Source organism: Lotus japonicus, chromosome 3 (assembly GCF_012489685.1).
Source record: "Lotus japonicus ecotype B-129 chromosome 3, LjGifu_v1.2".
Classification (NCBI taxonomy): domain Eukaryota; kingdom Viridiplantae; phylum Streptophyta; class Magnoliopsida; order Fabales; family Fabaceae; genus Lotus; species Lotus japonicus.
In genome coordinates, this window is record NC_080043.1 from 35,107,291 (window position 1) to 35,123,285 (window position 15,995).

The 15,995-nt window shown below is 36.0% G+C and overlaps 1 protein-coding gene across 3 annotated transcripts; it reads right to left on the reverse strand.

Annotated features, from left to right (window-relative positions):
• Nucleotides 1-8,913: 8,913 nt before the first annotated feature.
• Nucleotides 8,914-15,231, reverse strand: LOC130749722 (isochorismate synthase 2, chloroplastic-like). 3 transcript variants are annotated; one of them, XM_057603100.1, is made up of 14 exons: nucleotides 14,839-15,192; nucleotides 13,676-14,079; nucleotides 13,205-13,322; nucleotides 12,985-13,101; nucleotides 12,767-12,913; nucleotides 12,554-12,628; nucleotides 12,385-12,453; nucleotides 11,979-12,097; nucleotides 11,793-11,850; nucleotides 11,215-11,325; nucleotides 11,042-11,126; nucleotides 10,411-10,508; nucleotides 9,429-9,521; nucleotides 8,914-9,301 (listed from the first exon to the last, which is right to left on the reverse strand). In XM_057603100.1, exons 1-14 carry the CDS (start codon nucleotides 15,145-15,147, stop codon nucleotides 9,245-9,247), a joined length of 1,860 nt encoding a protein of 619 aa, XP_057459083.1. In that variant the 5' UTR covers nucleotides 15,148-15,192; the 3' UTR covers nucleotides 8,914-9,244. The 3 variants fall into 3 exon arrangements, 1 of the variants encoding a protein (XP_057459083.1); XR_009023050.1 differs by having other exon boundaries at nucleotides 9,232-9,301; nucleotides 9,429-9,490; nucleotides 14,839-15,223; XR_009023051.1 differs by lacking the exons at nucleotides 8,914-9,301; nucleotides 9,429-9,521 and having other exon boundaries at nucleotides 10,454-10,508; nucleotides 11,215-11,341; nucleotides 14,839-15,231.
• Nucleotides 15,232-15,995: the final 764 nt, after the last annotated feature.

Genomic DNA, 15,995 nt, shown 5'->3' on the forward strand with positions numbered 1-15,995 from the left:
CATCTTTGATTTTGGAATTAAAACAAAAGGTAGCGACCGCTACAACATGGATAAGTGGAATACAATTCCAAAAGAAATAAAGCCTCGAGTTCAAAATAAAGCGGTGACAAGGTCACTAACAAAACTAGCCCATTCCCGAGCTAGCTCCTCGGTGTTCTCAACTTCGTCAGCGTTCAACCGGACGCTTACCTCTTGCAGCATTCACGGTCGCTCCTGCTTCAACCATTGGTGCCTTGCAATCCCTTGCCACGTGTCCTGGCTTATTGCAGTTAAAGCACACTCTAAGGTCTTCCTTGTAGACATTAGCGTAGTGACCTACTTTTCCGCACTTAAAGCAAGTCACCTCCTTCCCTTGGGCTTGGTTACCCTGACCTTCATAGGTTGCACCATTTGGTGTGTTCTGGCCCGTAACTCGATTGTTGCCTTGCTGCTAATCGTAAGGCTTCTCCTGAGATTGTTTCCCTTTTCTATGTCCTACATGGTATTGATGGCTTGTCCTGATTGGCCCCCGCTGTCGGATCGACCCCTCTGTCTGTTCTCCATCGACTCTACTTCCCGGGCTTTCTCAACCACCTGTTGATAAACCACCATCCCCAGTGGCTTGACAACTTTCTCAATCTCATTCCTCAGATCCCTCATGAACTTATTGCAGAGGTACGCCTTATCCACCTGCACTTGGAAGAAACGGAAGTGCTTGGATAAAGCCTCCAGCTTGGCAGCATACTCACCGACAGTCATCGTCCCCTGTCTCAGCCTGAGGAACTGGTTCTCCATTTCCTCTCTAGCGGTCTCGGGAAAATACTTGTCCATGAAAGCCTGCTTGAAAGACTCCCAGGTGATAGCCTCATGATTTGCAGTCATCAACTGCTTAGCGCTTCTCCACCAATACTCTGTGTCGCCCTTCAGCATAAAGGCGACAAGATTCACTTTTTCAGCATCTGGGGTACGGAGGGTCTCAAAAATCTTTTCCATATCTTGGATCCACAGATCGGCCTTCTCCGGTTCAACCTCGCCTTCGAACCTAGGTGGTCCGTGACGATTGAAATCAGTTCTCATGCGGATCTGGTCCTACGCCAGTTCCCTCTCAGCCCTCTGTGCCCTTCTGGCATCTTCCTCAGCTCTCCTGGCATTTTCATCAGCTTCCCTTTGGGCTTGTGTCGCGGTCTGTGCAGCAGCAGCGGCAACCTGCTGGGCCACTACCTGAGCCAGCTATGCCATTGCTTGAGCAAGCTGTCCATTGGTTGGGTCCTGTCTCGGCGGCATGTTCCTGCTTGGAAATAGAACCACAACCCAATGTCAGTAACCAAATACTACTCCCTCCGTTCCTATATATAAGTCACAAATAACTAATTCTCTTAGATTAAGAAAAGTAGTTATTAGTAATAAATTTGTAAAAAAAATGATTTACTTTCCTAGATTACCCTTATTTATTTTCCTATGATTTTCTCTCTCCAAGTTAATACTTATAAAGTTTATCATCTCTTTCATATTAAATATGAGGGTGAACTTGGAAAAAATTATTTAATGCTTCCTAGATATTAGAAAGTGACTTATATTTTGTAACAAAATTTTTTCAAAAAATGTGACTTATAATAGGGAACGGAGGGAGTAATAGTTATCCTAAATATAAGTAAACAATCATTGACTCAAGTATCACGGCAATGATACTAGTCAGACAATCTCACAATCAAGCAAACATCTTAACACTCAATTCTACCCAAATCTCACCGCGAAGCTTTGAAAACACCTTTATCAAAATAAAACACAACGAGTTCGGAAACTCGTAAGCCCAAAACCCTTAGTGCTCTGGTTTCACAACCGGAGCTCTGATACCACAATGTAACGCCCCGATTTCTCGAGTGTCACACAGTAACTAAACACGTGGATTTTCGTAAAGAATTTTCGTCGATTCAATTATTAATCTTCAATTAATGACAAATGTTCTATTATTGCGAAACTCTTGAAAACTTAACCAAATTAACTTGCCGGAATAAAAGCCAACGTGAAACTCAAAATTCATTAAACAACGGAAAATGTATAAAATAATTATCCCAAGGAATTCTCATTGTAAATTACATTAACTGAAAGGAAAATATCCAACTGAAAAGTGAACTGAATAGTTCAACGCCCACCCGGTACTCTCAACCCAAAAAAACAAGTGAAAGAAAGTCCCTCAACACCATAGCCCCTAATCACTAGCCTCGTCATCTTCAACATCATCTTCCTCGACCTCTGCTTCTTCTTCAACGACAGGTTCATCGTCCGGTATCGGCTCATCACAGAGTATCAGCCCCCAAGAATGGGTCGACGACGTTGTCTTCAGAACCATCTACCCCCCCCCCCACAAATAACACAAAAACAAGTAGCGCAAGGGTCAGGTCGCAAATAACATAATCATAATCCATATCATAAAGCACAGTTATAATTCGTTTGTGTAATTTAAGTTTTATGACAGTTAGTCTGTTAGACTAGCGCATCCTCACATCACACAACCCACCAAAACTCCTTGGCTAATCACATACATCCGCAGATGTACAATCACATGGATTCGCAATGATCCACAATCACAAGTCTCACGGTGACCGCAGTCAACCAAATCACGAGGATCCACACCGATCCACAAATCTCCCTCGCGTGCAAGCTACCGTTTGTCTCTAACGGTACCATCGTTCTCATGGTCCATAGTCTCACCTAGACCTATGTTCCATTAATTCTCATTTCACTAGCAAGCGATTAATTCACATATTCTCTTTGTTTTAGGCTCTATTTGCATCCTAGAGTCTTATTCATGCATTCGAAAAATCATAGATAAAATAGTCACAACTCATCGGGAATTACAGCTAGATGAGCGACCCTTTGAGCAATAATCATATGAATATCATAAACATAACCTCATGTATAACCAATCTCAGCAAAATCAACAACTAAGGCGTCTTGGGACTCATGCGTCCAAAACGGAAGAAAAGAATTCACTGAACCCCCAAAAATAGGGTTCAGCCGAACCATTACTAGGCTCTTAGGATTTTCAAATTTCTTTCCTTTCTTTCCGTTTAGTCACATGATCCTAATACAGCCTCAAACAAATACTTAAATCACTCAAGCAATCCAAAAATAATCACAACACAACATTCATGTTATACATACAATCTTTGCATCACAACTTAGCAAACATGCAAGTATCTTTCACATGTCATCAAGATCTCAAATAGGTAGATAGACTAGAGTATAGAGAAATATGGTATCATGTTACAAAAAAAAATTACAGCAAACATCACAAATCCAAAACCTCATGCAAAACCTCCTTACTCATAGAATCCTGCATAGCAATTAATGTCAAGACTCCCTAACACCTACCCCTCCTAGACCAGCCCTTACCTTGGCTAAAATTGATGAAAAGAAGGATTTTTGATGTAGAAGAGACCCCTACAGCTGCTGTTCAGCCCTCTTCTTCCTCTCCACTTGATCTCTCCCTCTCGTTCCCTCGATCTCTCTCTCGCGATCGGCTCCTTCCTCACGCGTGCGGTGACCGGCGGTGCTAAGGTGCAGGGAGGTGGCGGCGGCTCTAGGTCAACCTCCAGGGCTGCTGCTGCCTTCTCTTCACATCCCCTCTCTTTTCTTTTCCATCTCTCTCGGCTGCTCTCTCTCTTCTTCTCCCTCTCTCTCTCGATACTCTCTCTCGGCCTCTCCCTTCTTTCTCTCTTCTTTCTTCTCTCTTCTTTTATTCTGGAGTTCAAGAATGGTGGAGGAGGTTTCTAATTCAGCTGTGAGAGAAAAGAAACAAAAGGGTTTTCCCAAATGAGGTCGTTAAGACCCTCTAAAAGTTCGCACAAGGTGACAGCCAGAATCTGTCAAAACTCAAACCTTGTTAAAACCTTCATTTTTATTCAATTTTTCACTTGAATAGTACAAAATGAGTTTAGGGCCTTACAGATGTTCTCACGCAAGTAATCGAAGGAGGTCATCATCTCGGCAATGCAGCGGAGGTTAAAGACACCATATAAGGGTATTAGATCGATCTCGCGGATTCTACTCCTTCTTGGGCGCACTCGCACAAGTAATCAAAGGAGATCATCCTCATGGCGATGCAGCGAAGGTGGAGAAAACATCTAAGGGTATCAGATCGATCTCGTGTGTAGATGTTGCTAGTGGAGTGGCAGTTACTCCGAACGGTGAAGAAACTTGCAGTCAGCAAAGAAGCTTGTTGACAAAGTGAAGAAGCTTGTTGTCATCAAAATCATCGTTGTTTACTTGGTGTTGTTTAGGTGTGGATGAAGAAGGATGGTGTTGATCCTCGTCTTCTTAGGTGTTAGGGTGGAGAAATAGGGAAGTAGAGTTGATGGGATTGGTGTGGGGGATGTGGATGTTGTGAAACTTGTCTCCCAAGTACGCCATGTGATCCGGAAGGCAGAGCTAGCTTTTCCTACTCGTCGAAGAGGGTGGTGGATAGCATGGAGCGCTGGATTTCATCTACAGGGGGATGTGGGAGTGGTAGGGTTTTTTATTCTCACAATGAGACGAAACCACGGTGGTGGTCGTGGCAGTGTAGGGGCAGTGGTGGTTCTGGGTTTATTGGGGAGGACAGAGAAAGGGTTATGGTGGTTTTATACTTTTACCCTTTTATTACCAAATCAATCCTATCCATTTATCTAAAGAATATTCTTAGATTCTAAAATTCAATGTTGTTTGATCATGGTCAACCGATGGACAAATTTTGAAAGCATCCTCCCTGGTCTCTGACCATATCTATATCGTTGAAAAAAAATGTACACATTATATACTTCATCCGTTCCTATTTAACTGTCTACTTTAAAGAAATTTGTTTGTTCATATTTAACTGTCCACTTAACATTTCAAGAGAGCATTTAATGATGTTTTACCAAATAACTAGAAATTAAGCCCGTGCGTTGCACGGGTTTATTTTTAAGTTATGTGTCTAATATTTGTAAAAATAATTTAGGTAATATGAAAAATTATAGAATAGTAGATAATTAAGAATATGATAAACATATGTAATGTACTTACATTAATGAAGCTCAATAAAGAATTTATTGTACACTAATTTTTTAGTATTTTTTTTTGTATAAACATTTGGTACCGGGTCACCATTTGGATATACCGACAGATTCGAGATTTAGTCAGAATTAAAGATTCTCATCCCTCCCCAGAGTGTATTGTGTAGGGATCGAACGCGAGAGCTCTTCAGGCACACTCAGCCTGCGTTGTCAACTAAGCTCCTCACGCGAGAGCTCTTCACGCACATGTTTTATATTTTATGTTTGTTTAATAAAAATTATTTTCAATTTATTTGGTGATTATATGTTTAAATAGTGATGATGCACTGTCAATATTTAGTCTGTGTTTGTGTAAAATCATCTATAAAGGTAAAAAGACATTTATAAAGTGGTATTTATCTCTTGCTTTCATGTTTTAGCCATGAAAATAGTGTTTTCAGCTGAAACTTTATGAGAAGTGTGCTAATGAAAGTTTAATGTCGAAACATATTCTTAGTGACACATATAAAAATTATACTCTTTATTGCATAATGAGTATTTAATTAGTTAATATGTAGTTTGTAAGAGCATATATTTTTTAACTTAATTATGAATTAAGATAATAATTTATCTTATTCCATAAATTTTTATAGTTTTATAGAAAGTAAAAAAATATAAAACCTCATGAGACAATTTGAAAAGACAAATAAAGAATGAACTTTATAATAGACCTTTAACTTTTACTACACTTGAGTAGTACATGATTCCCATAGTAGAGGATACATCTGATTAACACAAATAAATTATAAGGACTTAGTTAAAAAGATTAAGAAGTTTATTAAATACTTCATTGTATACTACATTTTTAGTCTATTGTACAACAATGATAAACCTCATAGGAGGTTATAAACTCATATTAAATATTAGTATAAAACATATTTTAAATCAAAATTATAACTATAATCGACCAAAAATTTTAAATTAAAATATTTTGACAAATAAATTTAACTAAGCTATTCTATTATCTTTGATAACTAACATGACATGCATAACATATTTAATATATATCCCCTAATTTAATTAACTTAATTTTTAATATATTTAATTTATTTATCATCATATATGTAGTTAAATTCAAAAATTACTCTATGATAATTTTAACTATCAATAATTATTTAATAAAAATATTTATTAATTTTAAATATATTTTATCTAAATTAATTAATTATAAATATTATTTATAATCAATTAATTTTAATTCTTAATATTTGTCAATTCAAGTTATTTTTAAAATTATAACTATTATTATTTAATATTTTTATTTTTGTGAATATTTAATGTAGGCAGTTGAATAGCTTTTGACAATATAATTTTTTTTCAGTTTTTAATCTTATTATTTAATATATTTATTACAAAGATAAATTTTTATTACTTAATGCATTATAATATATGCAATCTTTACTAATGTATTTAATGTAATGGTTCAAGTGTGCTTTACTTATATATATAGATGCCCTTATCAGACTAATAAATGAAGAGAGATAACATACAACTTAAAGGGTAAAACAGAAAAAACATATATAACTTTTCTAAAAATCAACAAAATTAACTACACTCTTAATCTATGTGCCACACCTAAAGTGGACAGATAAAAAGGAACAGAGGGAGTATTTAAAAAAAAACTTTGGGGCGTTTGTTACAAATTTTATAAAAATATTCCTAGGGTTGTTGTTTTCAAGAATCTCATTTCAGCAAAGTCATTCCCTGGTAAATTGAAAAATATGTTTGATTTGTATATATTATTCCCAAGAATGTTTTTAAATTTAATCAATTAAAAATATAAAAATAGAAAATATGTAGTGAAAGGAAGGGTTAGTGCGAAATAACTTTCATTCCCATGAGAATGTAAGATTCTCCCTCTTTGGGATGATAATGAAATTTATAATATCATGTGTAACTTTGCTAGTTTACAAATGGATTTAGACTAGGTAGCCGTGTGAGTTGGCATGAAACCAACATAACAATTCCTTCAAGCAATTACTAGAGGAAGATACTCTTTTCTTCAATGCAGGTTCCTAAGACACTTCAAAAAGTTTTTAGTGATTGCTCTTGAGAAATTGTGACTAAGGTAAAGCTATGGACTAAGTGAACGACTAAAATGGCTAAAAGGCTTAAAGCAATAAAAAAATAAAGGCTTGAAGTAAACGACTGAAAAGTAAAGGGTTGAAAGACTATAAAATAGTTAAAATGCTGAAAGGTTAACACAGGAAAGTAAAGACAAAAGGTAAATGCAGGAAATTTGTAGATTTGATTGATTGTTTGAGTTGTGTGTTTGAACAAATAACCCTTCCTCTATTTATAGAGGCAAATTCGGTTAACCTACGACAGTTAACAACCACTTGCAACTACCTATGTTTCCCAATCTTACACCATTTACAGATCGTGAGGTGCTAGCGCTTTGCTTCTCCTAGTCAGCATAAAAGCTTGTTTTGAGTCGACCTTCCTTGCATCGGCTGATTCATTGACAATAACTGCTTTTCCTAAATCAAAGGAATTGAAACAGTTGATGTTTTTGCATGTGATGATCTTCTAGAAGCTCACAAAACCTCTTTAATTATGCATTTGAACTCATATACCTTCCCTCAAATTTGGTCCATATACATTACTCCTTCATCTAGCTGCTTATCTTAGCATACCAACGTCTAACTCTAGTCTCTCGGCTAGCACTTCCAATGGCTGGCGAGTGTATTCGGCTTCCTAAGTAGCCATTACAGATTTTTAAGCGCCCCCAAGAATAAAAAAAAAATTAAAACTTGCACCAAACCTGAGAATGTTACATTTTCAACCTCAAATTCCCGCTAATGTTTATATGAAACTGTTTTCGTTTTAAACTTACATGAAACTCTCATCCTTCATCAATTTTCTTGTGTATTACCCTCTAAGGTACGTTAAATTTGACATGAAAGATTATAATTAGTATATAACACATAATAAACCAAATAAACAAATCTCGTTGACATGTTTATTATTATATGTATTTTAGATATATTGGTCCAAATAAGTTTTTAACTCCTGCAATATATTTCATTTTCGTATTTAATCCTTGTAATTTTTTATTTTCATTTGCACCTCTAAATTTAGATTTTTTCTTTTAGCCCTTAGCGTTACTTATTCCCATATTTGAAAAGTTTACTCTAAACTGAGAGTGAGTAATGATGATATATACATACCTCCTTATTTATACACTTCATTTCCACTTATTTTTATTTTTATCTCTTTCCTCTTATCATCTATCATATTTTATACTTTCTCTCTCTTACTTTTTCTTTTCTTCCTATCTCTCTCATCCTCCACCTCTTTCCACCTCAATTTAGAGGTGTGGACAAATAATTACTGCTAAACTGACTCACCTAGAGAGAGTTGTCTTGGGTTGTAAGTTTACATGGACCCTTGGTTGTTGAATTTTAATCTAATTTTTTATTAGAGAGATGACATTGACACTATAACACCCTTCTTGTGTATTGTAGGCATAACTTCATTTGATATTGCTTCATGGACCTTACAGAAGTTTGTTCTCCATTTTAGAGATTGACTTGGTGCCCACATGAATGACTGACCAATCATGCACTTCGATTTAAGCTTGGTCTACTAGAGTTTTATTTGTGAAATCTTCAAATGTATATTAGAGTTGCCACTAGCCCCATGATGGTAATATTTTTTGATTGCTGGAATTGCAGGGTTTTAGGTAGAAAATGAAGAAGAAAAAGAATTGAAGAGACTGTGAATAGTGCTGCATTACACATATTGAGAGAACATCTTGATTGATGCAAAATTCCTTGTAAGTATTTCATTGTCAAAGTAGTTTGACTTTGATGGTATGCAAAAATCTCAAAATTGAAGTAGCAAAACTGCAAAACCAAAAGAAGAAACAGCAATTGAATTTTCCATTTAGTTTCTGAGAAATTGTATCTCTTTTCAATCTGCATAAATAATACACATCATTCTAATTCATTATAATACAATGAAAAGCTTGACTTAGATGTAATGGGAACACATTAATGGGAACCGTTCACATTGTTGACCTTATAATCTATAATCTATAATTTGATACAAGGGTTGATATAGAAAAACCATCAATCACCATTCATGGTGGTGATACAAATAATCATATATAAATGAAAATAGAGGCTATCAACCAAGTTTATCAGCATAAATTTGTCATGAACGGTGCTAACTGTATTAGTTGATGGAGCTCATTTTACATCTACTTTTTGTCTCAGAGGCAAGTCAAGTTTGAGCAACTTGGTAAACTACAAAACAAATCAACATCCACTTAGTATCCATGAGCTACAAGATCAGATAAATGATGCTCATAAATCATGTCAAGCAACAAACTGTTTAGAATTGTTTTGCACAAGATGGCATGTTCAAATATACCTGAGATGTTTTGAGCTCTAGCTCATCCCACTCCAGGTAAGGTTTGCTTCCTTCCACTATCCCTGTTCCAGCATATATCAGTGCACCTAGATCCTATAACAAAAACTTGCAAATGTTATAATTAGTGGAAAAAACACTTGACTAAGCTTCTATTTTTTATTTTTTTTATCTTTGACAAATGTCGCCACCCGTTCGGGAAACGGTTGCATGTCCATCCCAACAAATGTCTTTCCCAGGATTTGAACTTATCCTCTCATCCTTACAACGTCTAGCTTGCTTACTACTAGACCAGCACCTTGTTGGTTGACTAAGCTTCTATGTGGCTACTTTTAAACATTCAAATGTGTGTGTAGCTATGAGATTTCTGAAATTCATGGGAATTTTTCAGAGTCTATTTTTCCCAATTTTACAAGACGGACAAAAGGAAAAACTGTCTTCAACTATACAAACTGCTCCTCAAACTTAGGGAGAAATCTGCTTAGAACATGACATGCAAATGATACTTAGGGTGCGTTTGGGTAAAGAGAACAATTTAACACTTAAGGAAATAAGTGTTTATCACATAAGCACTTATTCATAAGCTAATTTGAGAAACTTATTGAATAAGCTGAAAAATAGGTTATGGATAAGCACAAGCTCTTATTCATAAGCTAATCTGAATAGCTTATGAAAATAAGCTCAAAACAGCTTATATGTAGGTCATAAGCTATTTACATAAGCTCTCTCAAACACTTTCATAAGTGTTTATGCCATAAGAAAGGCTCAAATAAGCTCTTCCAAACAGGGCTTATTACTCTAAACCAAATCAAGTGCTCTTACTCTAGCTTAACAATAAATTTATCAGTTTTTTCTTCCCTAATTTAGTAGAATGCTAGAAATTAGAACCATTTTGGATTATCATTAAAATTTTCTTAAGATTCCAACCAACCCAAACTAAATATGTCATTCAAGAAAAAAAACAAACTTGAATTATGTAGCTAACCTTTTCCACCAATGCTGACCTGATGCCAACAGCAAACTCACTCTCTCCTCCACCAAACCAACCAACAGGTCCAGCGTACATCCCTCGATCAAATACTTCTGAAAATTGTGTTTGAAAGTAACCAAATTTTATCCAAGTGAATTGAAGTCATAACTTTGTTAACCAAATTTGAAACATCATGAGAATAATTTAGTTATTTTCACTACCCAGTGTGTTCTAAAATGATTCTTTTACATATTAATATTCCAAAATTGGATAAATAAAAGCAACACTTGAAGAGCTTTGCAACGAAGTAGATGCTGATATTGTAACACTCCCAATCATAACTAGTATCACAATCATGAATTTTGCTAAATCAGTGATATATCGCATATTGTATGACTAACTCTTCTCTGTTATCATCATCACACTGTGCCACAATAACATTCCAATCCCCTAGATTTGCAGTTATTGCATGGAGTTCAGGCCTTAGTACAAACTATGTTCCCATTTCAATTTCTACAAATAGAGTAAAAGAATATTGCATGCTATATGACTATCATTCCATTTATATTGCTTAAGCTAAAAGTTCTTTGAAAAACAGAAAGATTTGACTGCTTTAGAAACAATAGTGTACTGAAAGTAGAAGTACCTGTTTCTGCAATTAAAAGTTGTGCCTCTTCTGTTGGAAACCCACAAACTGCTGGACTTGGGTGCAGTGATGACAAAATTTCAAACTAAAATTAACCGTAAAGAATTCAAAGTTAGAGCCACTTAATGCATGCCTGACGAAACTCAAGTATTTGCACTCTATATTATAGTTACCTCATCTTCTTCACTTCTTAACTTGCCGACTAGTTGAGCAAATAAATGTTGGATCCTGGGTAGTTTCCTTATCATTTTCTTCGGCTTGATTGCAACGTTCTCGCATACTGCCTGCCAAAACACATCCCTGTGATAGATGGTTTATCCTCAACTTAACCAAGGAAGTTCTTAAATGGCTCCAAGGAGATGCAATAGTTATATGCAAATTGAAACAGCAAACTGAGTGTGGCATTATACAGTCCAGCCTTTTAATCTATTTTTCCTTATTGTCGTATCAAGGACAACTTACCTTCAAGGTTTTAGTTAGAGAAACAGATAAAATCCTTTTGACTCTCAGATTTTTTACACCAGCAACATGAGGCTAAAGATATCAACACCAGATTTTTAAAGTTCACATCATACAAGCAATGATCATTTTATTAAAATATTTTTTTTTTCCTTCATCTCTTGCTCTCTAGACCTATGACTATGAATATCAATGGATTCAAGGACAAATTCATTTAGAAACAAAATCAAGCATATATTCCAGAGTAACTTCTGTGACAGATAAGCAATCAATATGACAGAACTAAGCTTACCTCTAATTTTCTTCTTATGGTATCTCTCACTATCGTAAACTCAATGTCATCCTTTGGACTGTGAAAAAACTCAAAACAACAAGAGTTTAGAAGCTAGAAACAAATGTAAACAAAGAAATCACAAGCGTAAAAGAAAGCAAATATATAACAAAGGTTAACATCAAAGATCCAAGGAGCAAGGTAAACCTGGTAAGTAAATCAAGTTCAATTTGACGGTCTAGTGCTAGAGATACTCCTCTAGCACGGGTTCCAGCCAAAGCCTCGCTAGTAATGTGGAGCCGTTTTCTGTGAAATAGTTGCTCTGGCTATTCATCAAGTTCATAAAATTAAAATGGAAACACAGGAGAAAAATTTATCATTGCTGATTCAATTCAGAAAAACAGTTCTCAAAGAGGTTATCCACGTAATGACTTTTAAAGTATACATTAAGCTATTGAGATGAGTTTAATAATAATAAAAAAGTAACTGAAGTTATTATGTGAAATTTATATATTTTGTAGAACGTTTAGCAAAACATCATGACATCGTAAACAATGATATGAGGGAAAGACTATATAAACCTTCCTAGTTTATAGTCAGACATCATACTTACTGTGTTTCCGATAAATGCTGGTGCATTAGGCGGCTGAAGGAAAAATTGATAAGCATTCCCACCTTCAACCTGTAATAGTTTCAATAGGGACATAAGTATTATGCTACTACATATTATGAAGATAATCTATTCAATTTGTAAGTGACAAGAGAAAAGAGAAGCACAACACCTTTAAGCAAGCTAACCACATTAGAGGATCAATATCAGCAGTAGGCACAACTCTGGTGCTACGAGCTAGCACAACCTACATTTCCATTATGGCAAAAGAAACGGACTTTCAAATGGATTCTTGCAGCACAAGTTTTGATGCAAAAGCAGAGAAAAGAAAGGGAAAGGAAAAAAATTGGACAAAAGTAACAAGCAAGCATGAGATAAAGGTTACCTTGGTTAGCAAGGAATCTTCTTGCTCTATCATCTGCAAAGCTCTGTTAACAGCAAGATCCCAATCTACTTTGCTGGGAATGTTATGGCTGCTTAATATTAATGTTGGAGGAGCTTGTTTTGGAGACTTAACAATGGAAGAAGAAACCTGAAGCAAAGGAGGGCTTTTACAAAATCTCTAGCTTTATAATTTAAAAGGCATAGTTTCTTTGCACTCACTTTGCAAACTGTGGCTCGGAGTTCATTGATTGCAGTTTCCCATGACCAAGAAAGAGCATTGTCCCAGGCAATAGTTATTGTAAGCATTGAACCTCCTTCAAGCTCATTAAACTCAACCTGTCAATTTTTTGGCTAGGTATCTCTGGCTTCTGATGCTATAAATACTAACACATGCATGCAATGGCAAATTAGTTTTTGGAAAGAAAAACAATGTATGCACCTGCGGAATCATGAAGTAGAAAGAGCCAAAAGCCAGCCACTCTGATGACATCTTAGCTTTCGCATTGAAACGGATAGCCCCATATGCACGGATTAAAGGGGATCTCTCAGAAAGAAACCTAGAAAGTAGTTTATAAAAATATATAAATCAAAGCACGAAGAAAATTATAAACAGATTCTGAGGTTCTATATATCTTGGAGGGGTTATTTCTGCTTGGTAGTAGCTGCTTGGAGTGATTTAGAAATGACTTCATATTTTAATTAGTTTGGATACCAGTTGAGGGAAACATGAATAACTTTAATTCCAATCCATAAGAAAAGTTCTGTTAACTTTTTATCTCGCTTACATCCATTTGCATTAACATCCGTTTGCATTGGTGCCAACAGATAACCAAACATTGCCTTAACTTGTTGGCATAAAGAAATTTCTAAAAACAAACTTAAAAGATCAAAGTTTCAAGGACTCACTTACCTCCTTATAGATATCCAATCCCAATAGGAAAATGGATGTGGCTGGGAAAAGAAAACAGCTGAACCCACACCAGCAACACTGACCAAGTTTCCACGGCGGGGATTATGTTCCCTGCCGGAAAAGAAGCAGCGAGGGAGGAGAAGGTGGCTCTGAGAATGGAGCCAATCAATGGCTTCAACCTGCTCCTCAATGGGAACCTGCACTCTCACTATGCCAGAAGAGGTACAAAATGGAGGGTCTGCTTTCAACTCTGAAATTGCCATCTTGAGGCTGCACATAGCCATTGCAAGTGATGCAACTGGTGCCAAGGTCCGGGTTTCTATGGTGCCAACAGGGTTTCTTGCATTGTATTCTCCTTCTCCGCAACCGTTCATTGAAAGGTAGCATCCCTGACACACGGGTCTCTGAACGGAACAACAAAAAACACAAAAACATAAGATTGTCACACAGAATAGAATGAGACATAACATAAGATAGATATGTGCATGTTTGGAAATCCTTCTGTGCCTACCGAGCTACCACTCACGGTATCCCAGCCTTATCATGAGCAAACACTTCAAGCTCATTTAACACGAGTAGCATACGCAAATATAAGAGACATGTAAGCCCTGATTAAATATCCGTATATGACCCCCACAATCACTAACTAATCATTATGCAATTTAAGAATCTAATAAATCATTCTAAACATACCACCCAAACAACTAAAAGCCCAAGAAGAACCCTTGATCCTATAAAGTGACTAAGATAACAGGTTTAAGGCATCTTCAATCTAATAATACAAGGGCATAGGATGTGTGCTTGTCAATGAGTTCACCCCCAAAGTTTGGAGAGAACACCTTCTAACATTAATTCTGAAGCCAAAATCAATTCTGGTCACAAACATCTACGAATGCTTCTGAGTTACATAATTGATTCTAATGAAAAAGAAAATAATCCAATCATCCTATTCTATTTTTGGTCAGCATTGATTTAACTAAAATGGTGGAATTTAAAATATAAAAATAAAAACAGAACAGACTTTTTTGTTTTTTCAACTTTTGTAACACCTTACATGCAATATGTTACACCAGCATTTATGTGTTGCTGTAACACCTTACATATAATTTTGAGGACAAATGAAGGAAGATAAGTGACAGTAGTAGTAGTACTAGTATCATTACATGGTGGTGGATGAAATACAAGGGATGTTGCTGCTGATGTTGGTGTTGATGTTGCCTCTTGATGTTGCTGTGTTTTGTGCTGGAGAAGTGTGTGAGCCACTTGTGAGTAGTGGCGGTTGCCATGAGTTTATGTGAGGAGGAGCATAAGGATGAGGGAAAGAGAATGAGTGTAGGAATGGAATGGAACTTGGAAGAAGTGAAGAAAATGGTGGCTTGTGTGTTCTTGCAGAGTGTATGGGGGAACTTTATGATATGGTTTTGTGGGGTCGGATGAGTTTGCTTAGATTTCATTTGGATTATCGTTTGCATAGATTTTCTTTTTCCTTTTTTGTTATATTTCTAGAAAACTAAGAAAAGTTTTTTTTTTCTCCATCGGAAAATACTAAGTTTCTGAATGGCTTTTTAGTTGAAAAATCAATTAAAAGGATTATTTTTTGAAATTCAAATTAAAAGGGTTCGGAGGTAATCCTGGAGGTTTTTAAATAGTGCAAGGGAATTGTTATTGCCACAATCCCACCTCTATTATGTCATCTTTAAATTTAAGAAATTTGAAAAGATCCATAAAAAAGTTTCGCTTGCACTTTGAAAGTGCGATAGATATGCATTGTGAGGCCACCGACCAATGTCAACTTGTGAAACTCTCAATTCCCAAATCTCACAATTTATAATAAACACACATGTTAAACATTATTTTGACCGTTAATTCTTATGCTTCATCAGATGCTATGTATAGTGGTTCATATGTCTCTCTTTTTTCACACAATTCTACTATGTTTTTTTTTTTACTTCTTCCTTGGATACAATGTATGGGGCTGGGTTCTCCGGATTTCATCTCCAACATTAGCACGTTTGTCATATTGGATGTTAGATATTCCGATTCATATATGCAAACGTGCTAACGTAGGTGTTGAGTATCTTTTCTTAGATATGACAAACGTGTCAAGGTCCGCTCTAAACAAGGTGGTGCAACAGGTTGGGTCCTTAGGCATCAACAACGAGCTCAGATCAACAATCTCAGGAGCTGGAAGACTAATGTCAGCTCTGGAAAAGTGATCCAAAGGATAATGTTTGAGGAATGAGTTAATTGCCATAAAATATGTGTGGCTTAATCTGACAGCATCTTCTCTGGATCAACAATCTCTAGAGATGACAGATTT

Excerpts from the sequence above, each read along its gene's own strand:
- LOC130749722 (XM_057603100.1), bottom strand. The coding sequence starts at position 15,147 with ATGCAAACGATAATCCAAATGAAATCTAAGCAAACTCATCCGACCCCA. Across the intron at positions 12,454-12,553 it reads TGTGGTTAGCTTGCTTAAAG|GTTGAAGGTGGGAATGCTTA; the intron begins GTGTTGTGCTTC and ends AAACTATTACAG. Across the intron at positions 12,098-12,384 it reads CAGCATTTATCGGAAACACA|CCAGAGCAACTATTTCACAG; the intron begins GTAAGTATGATG and ends CTTGATGAATAG.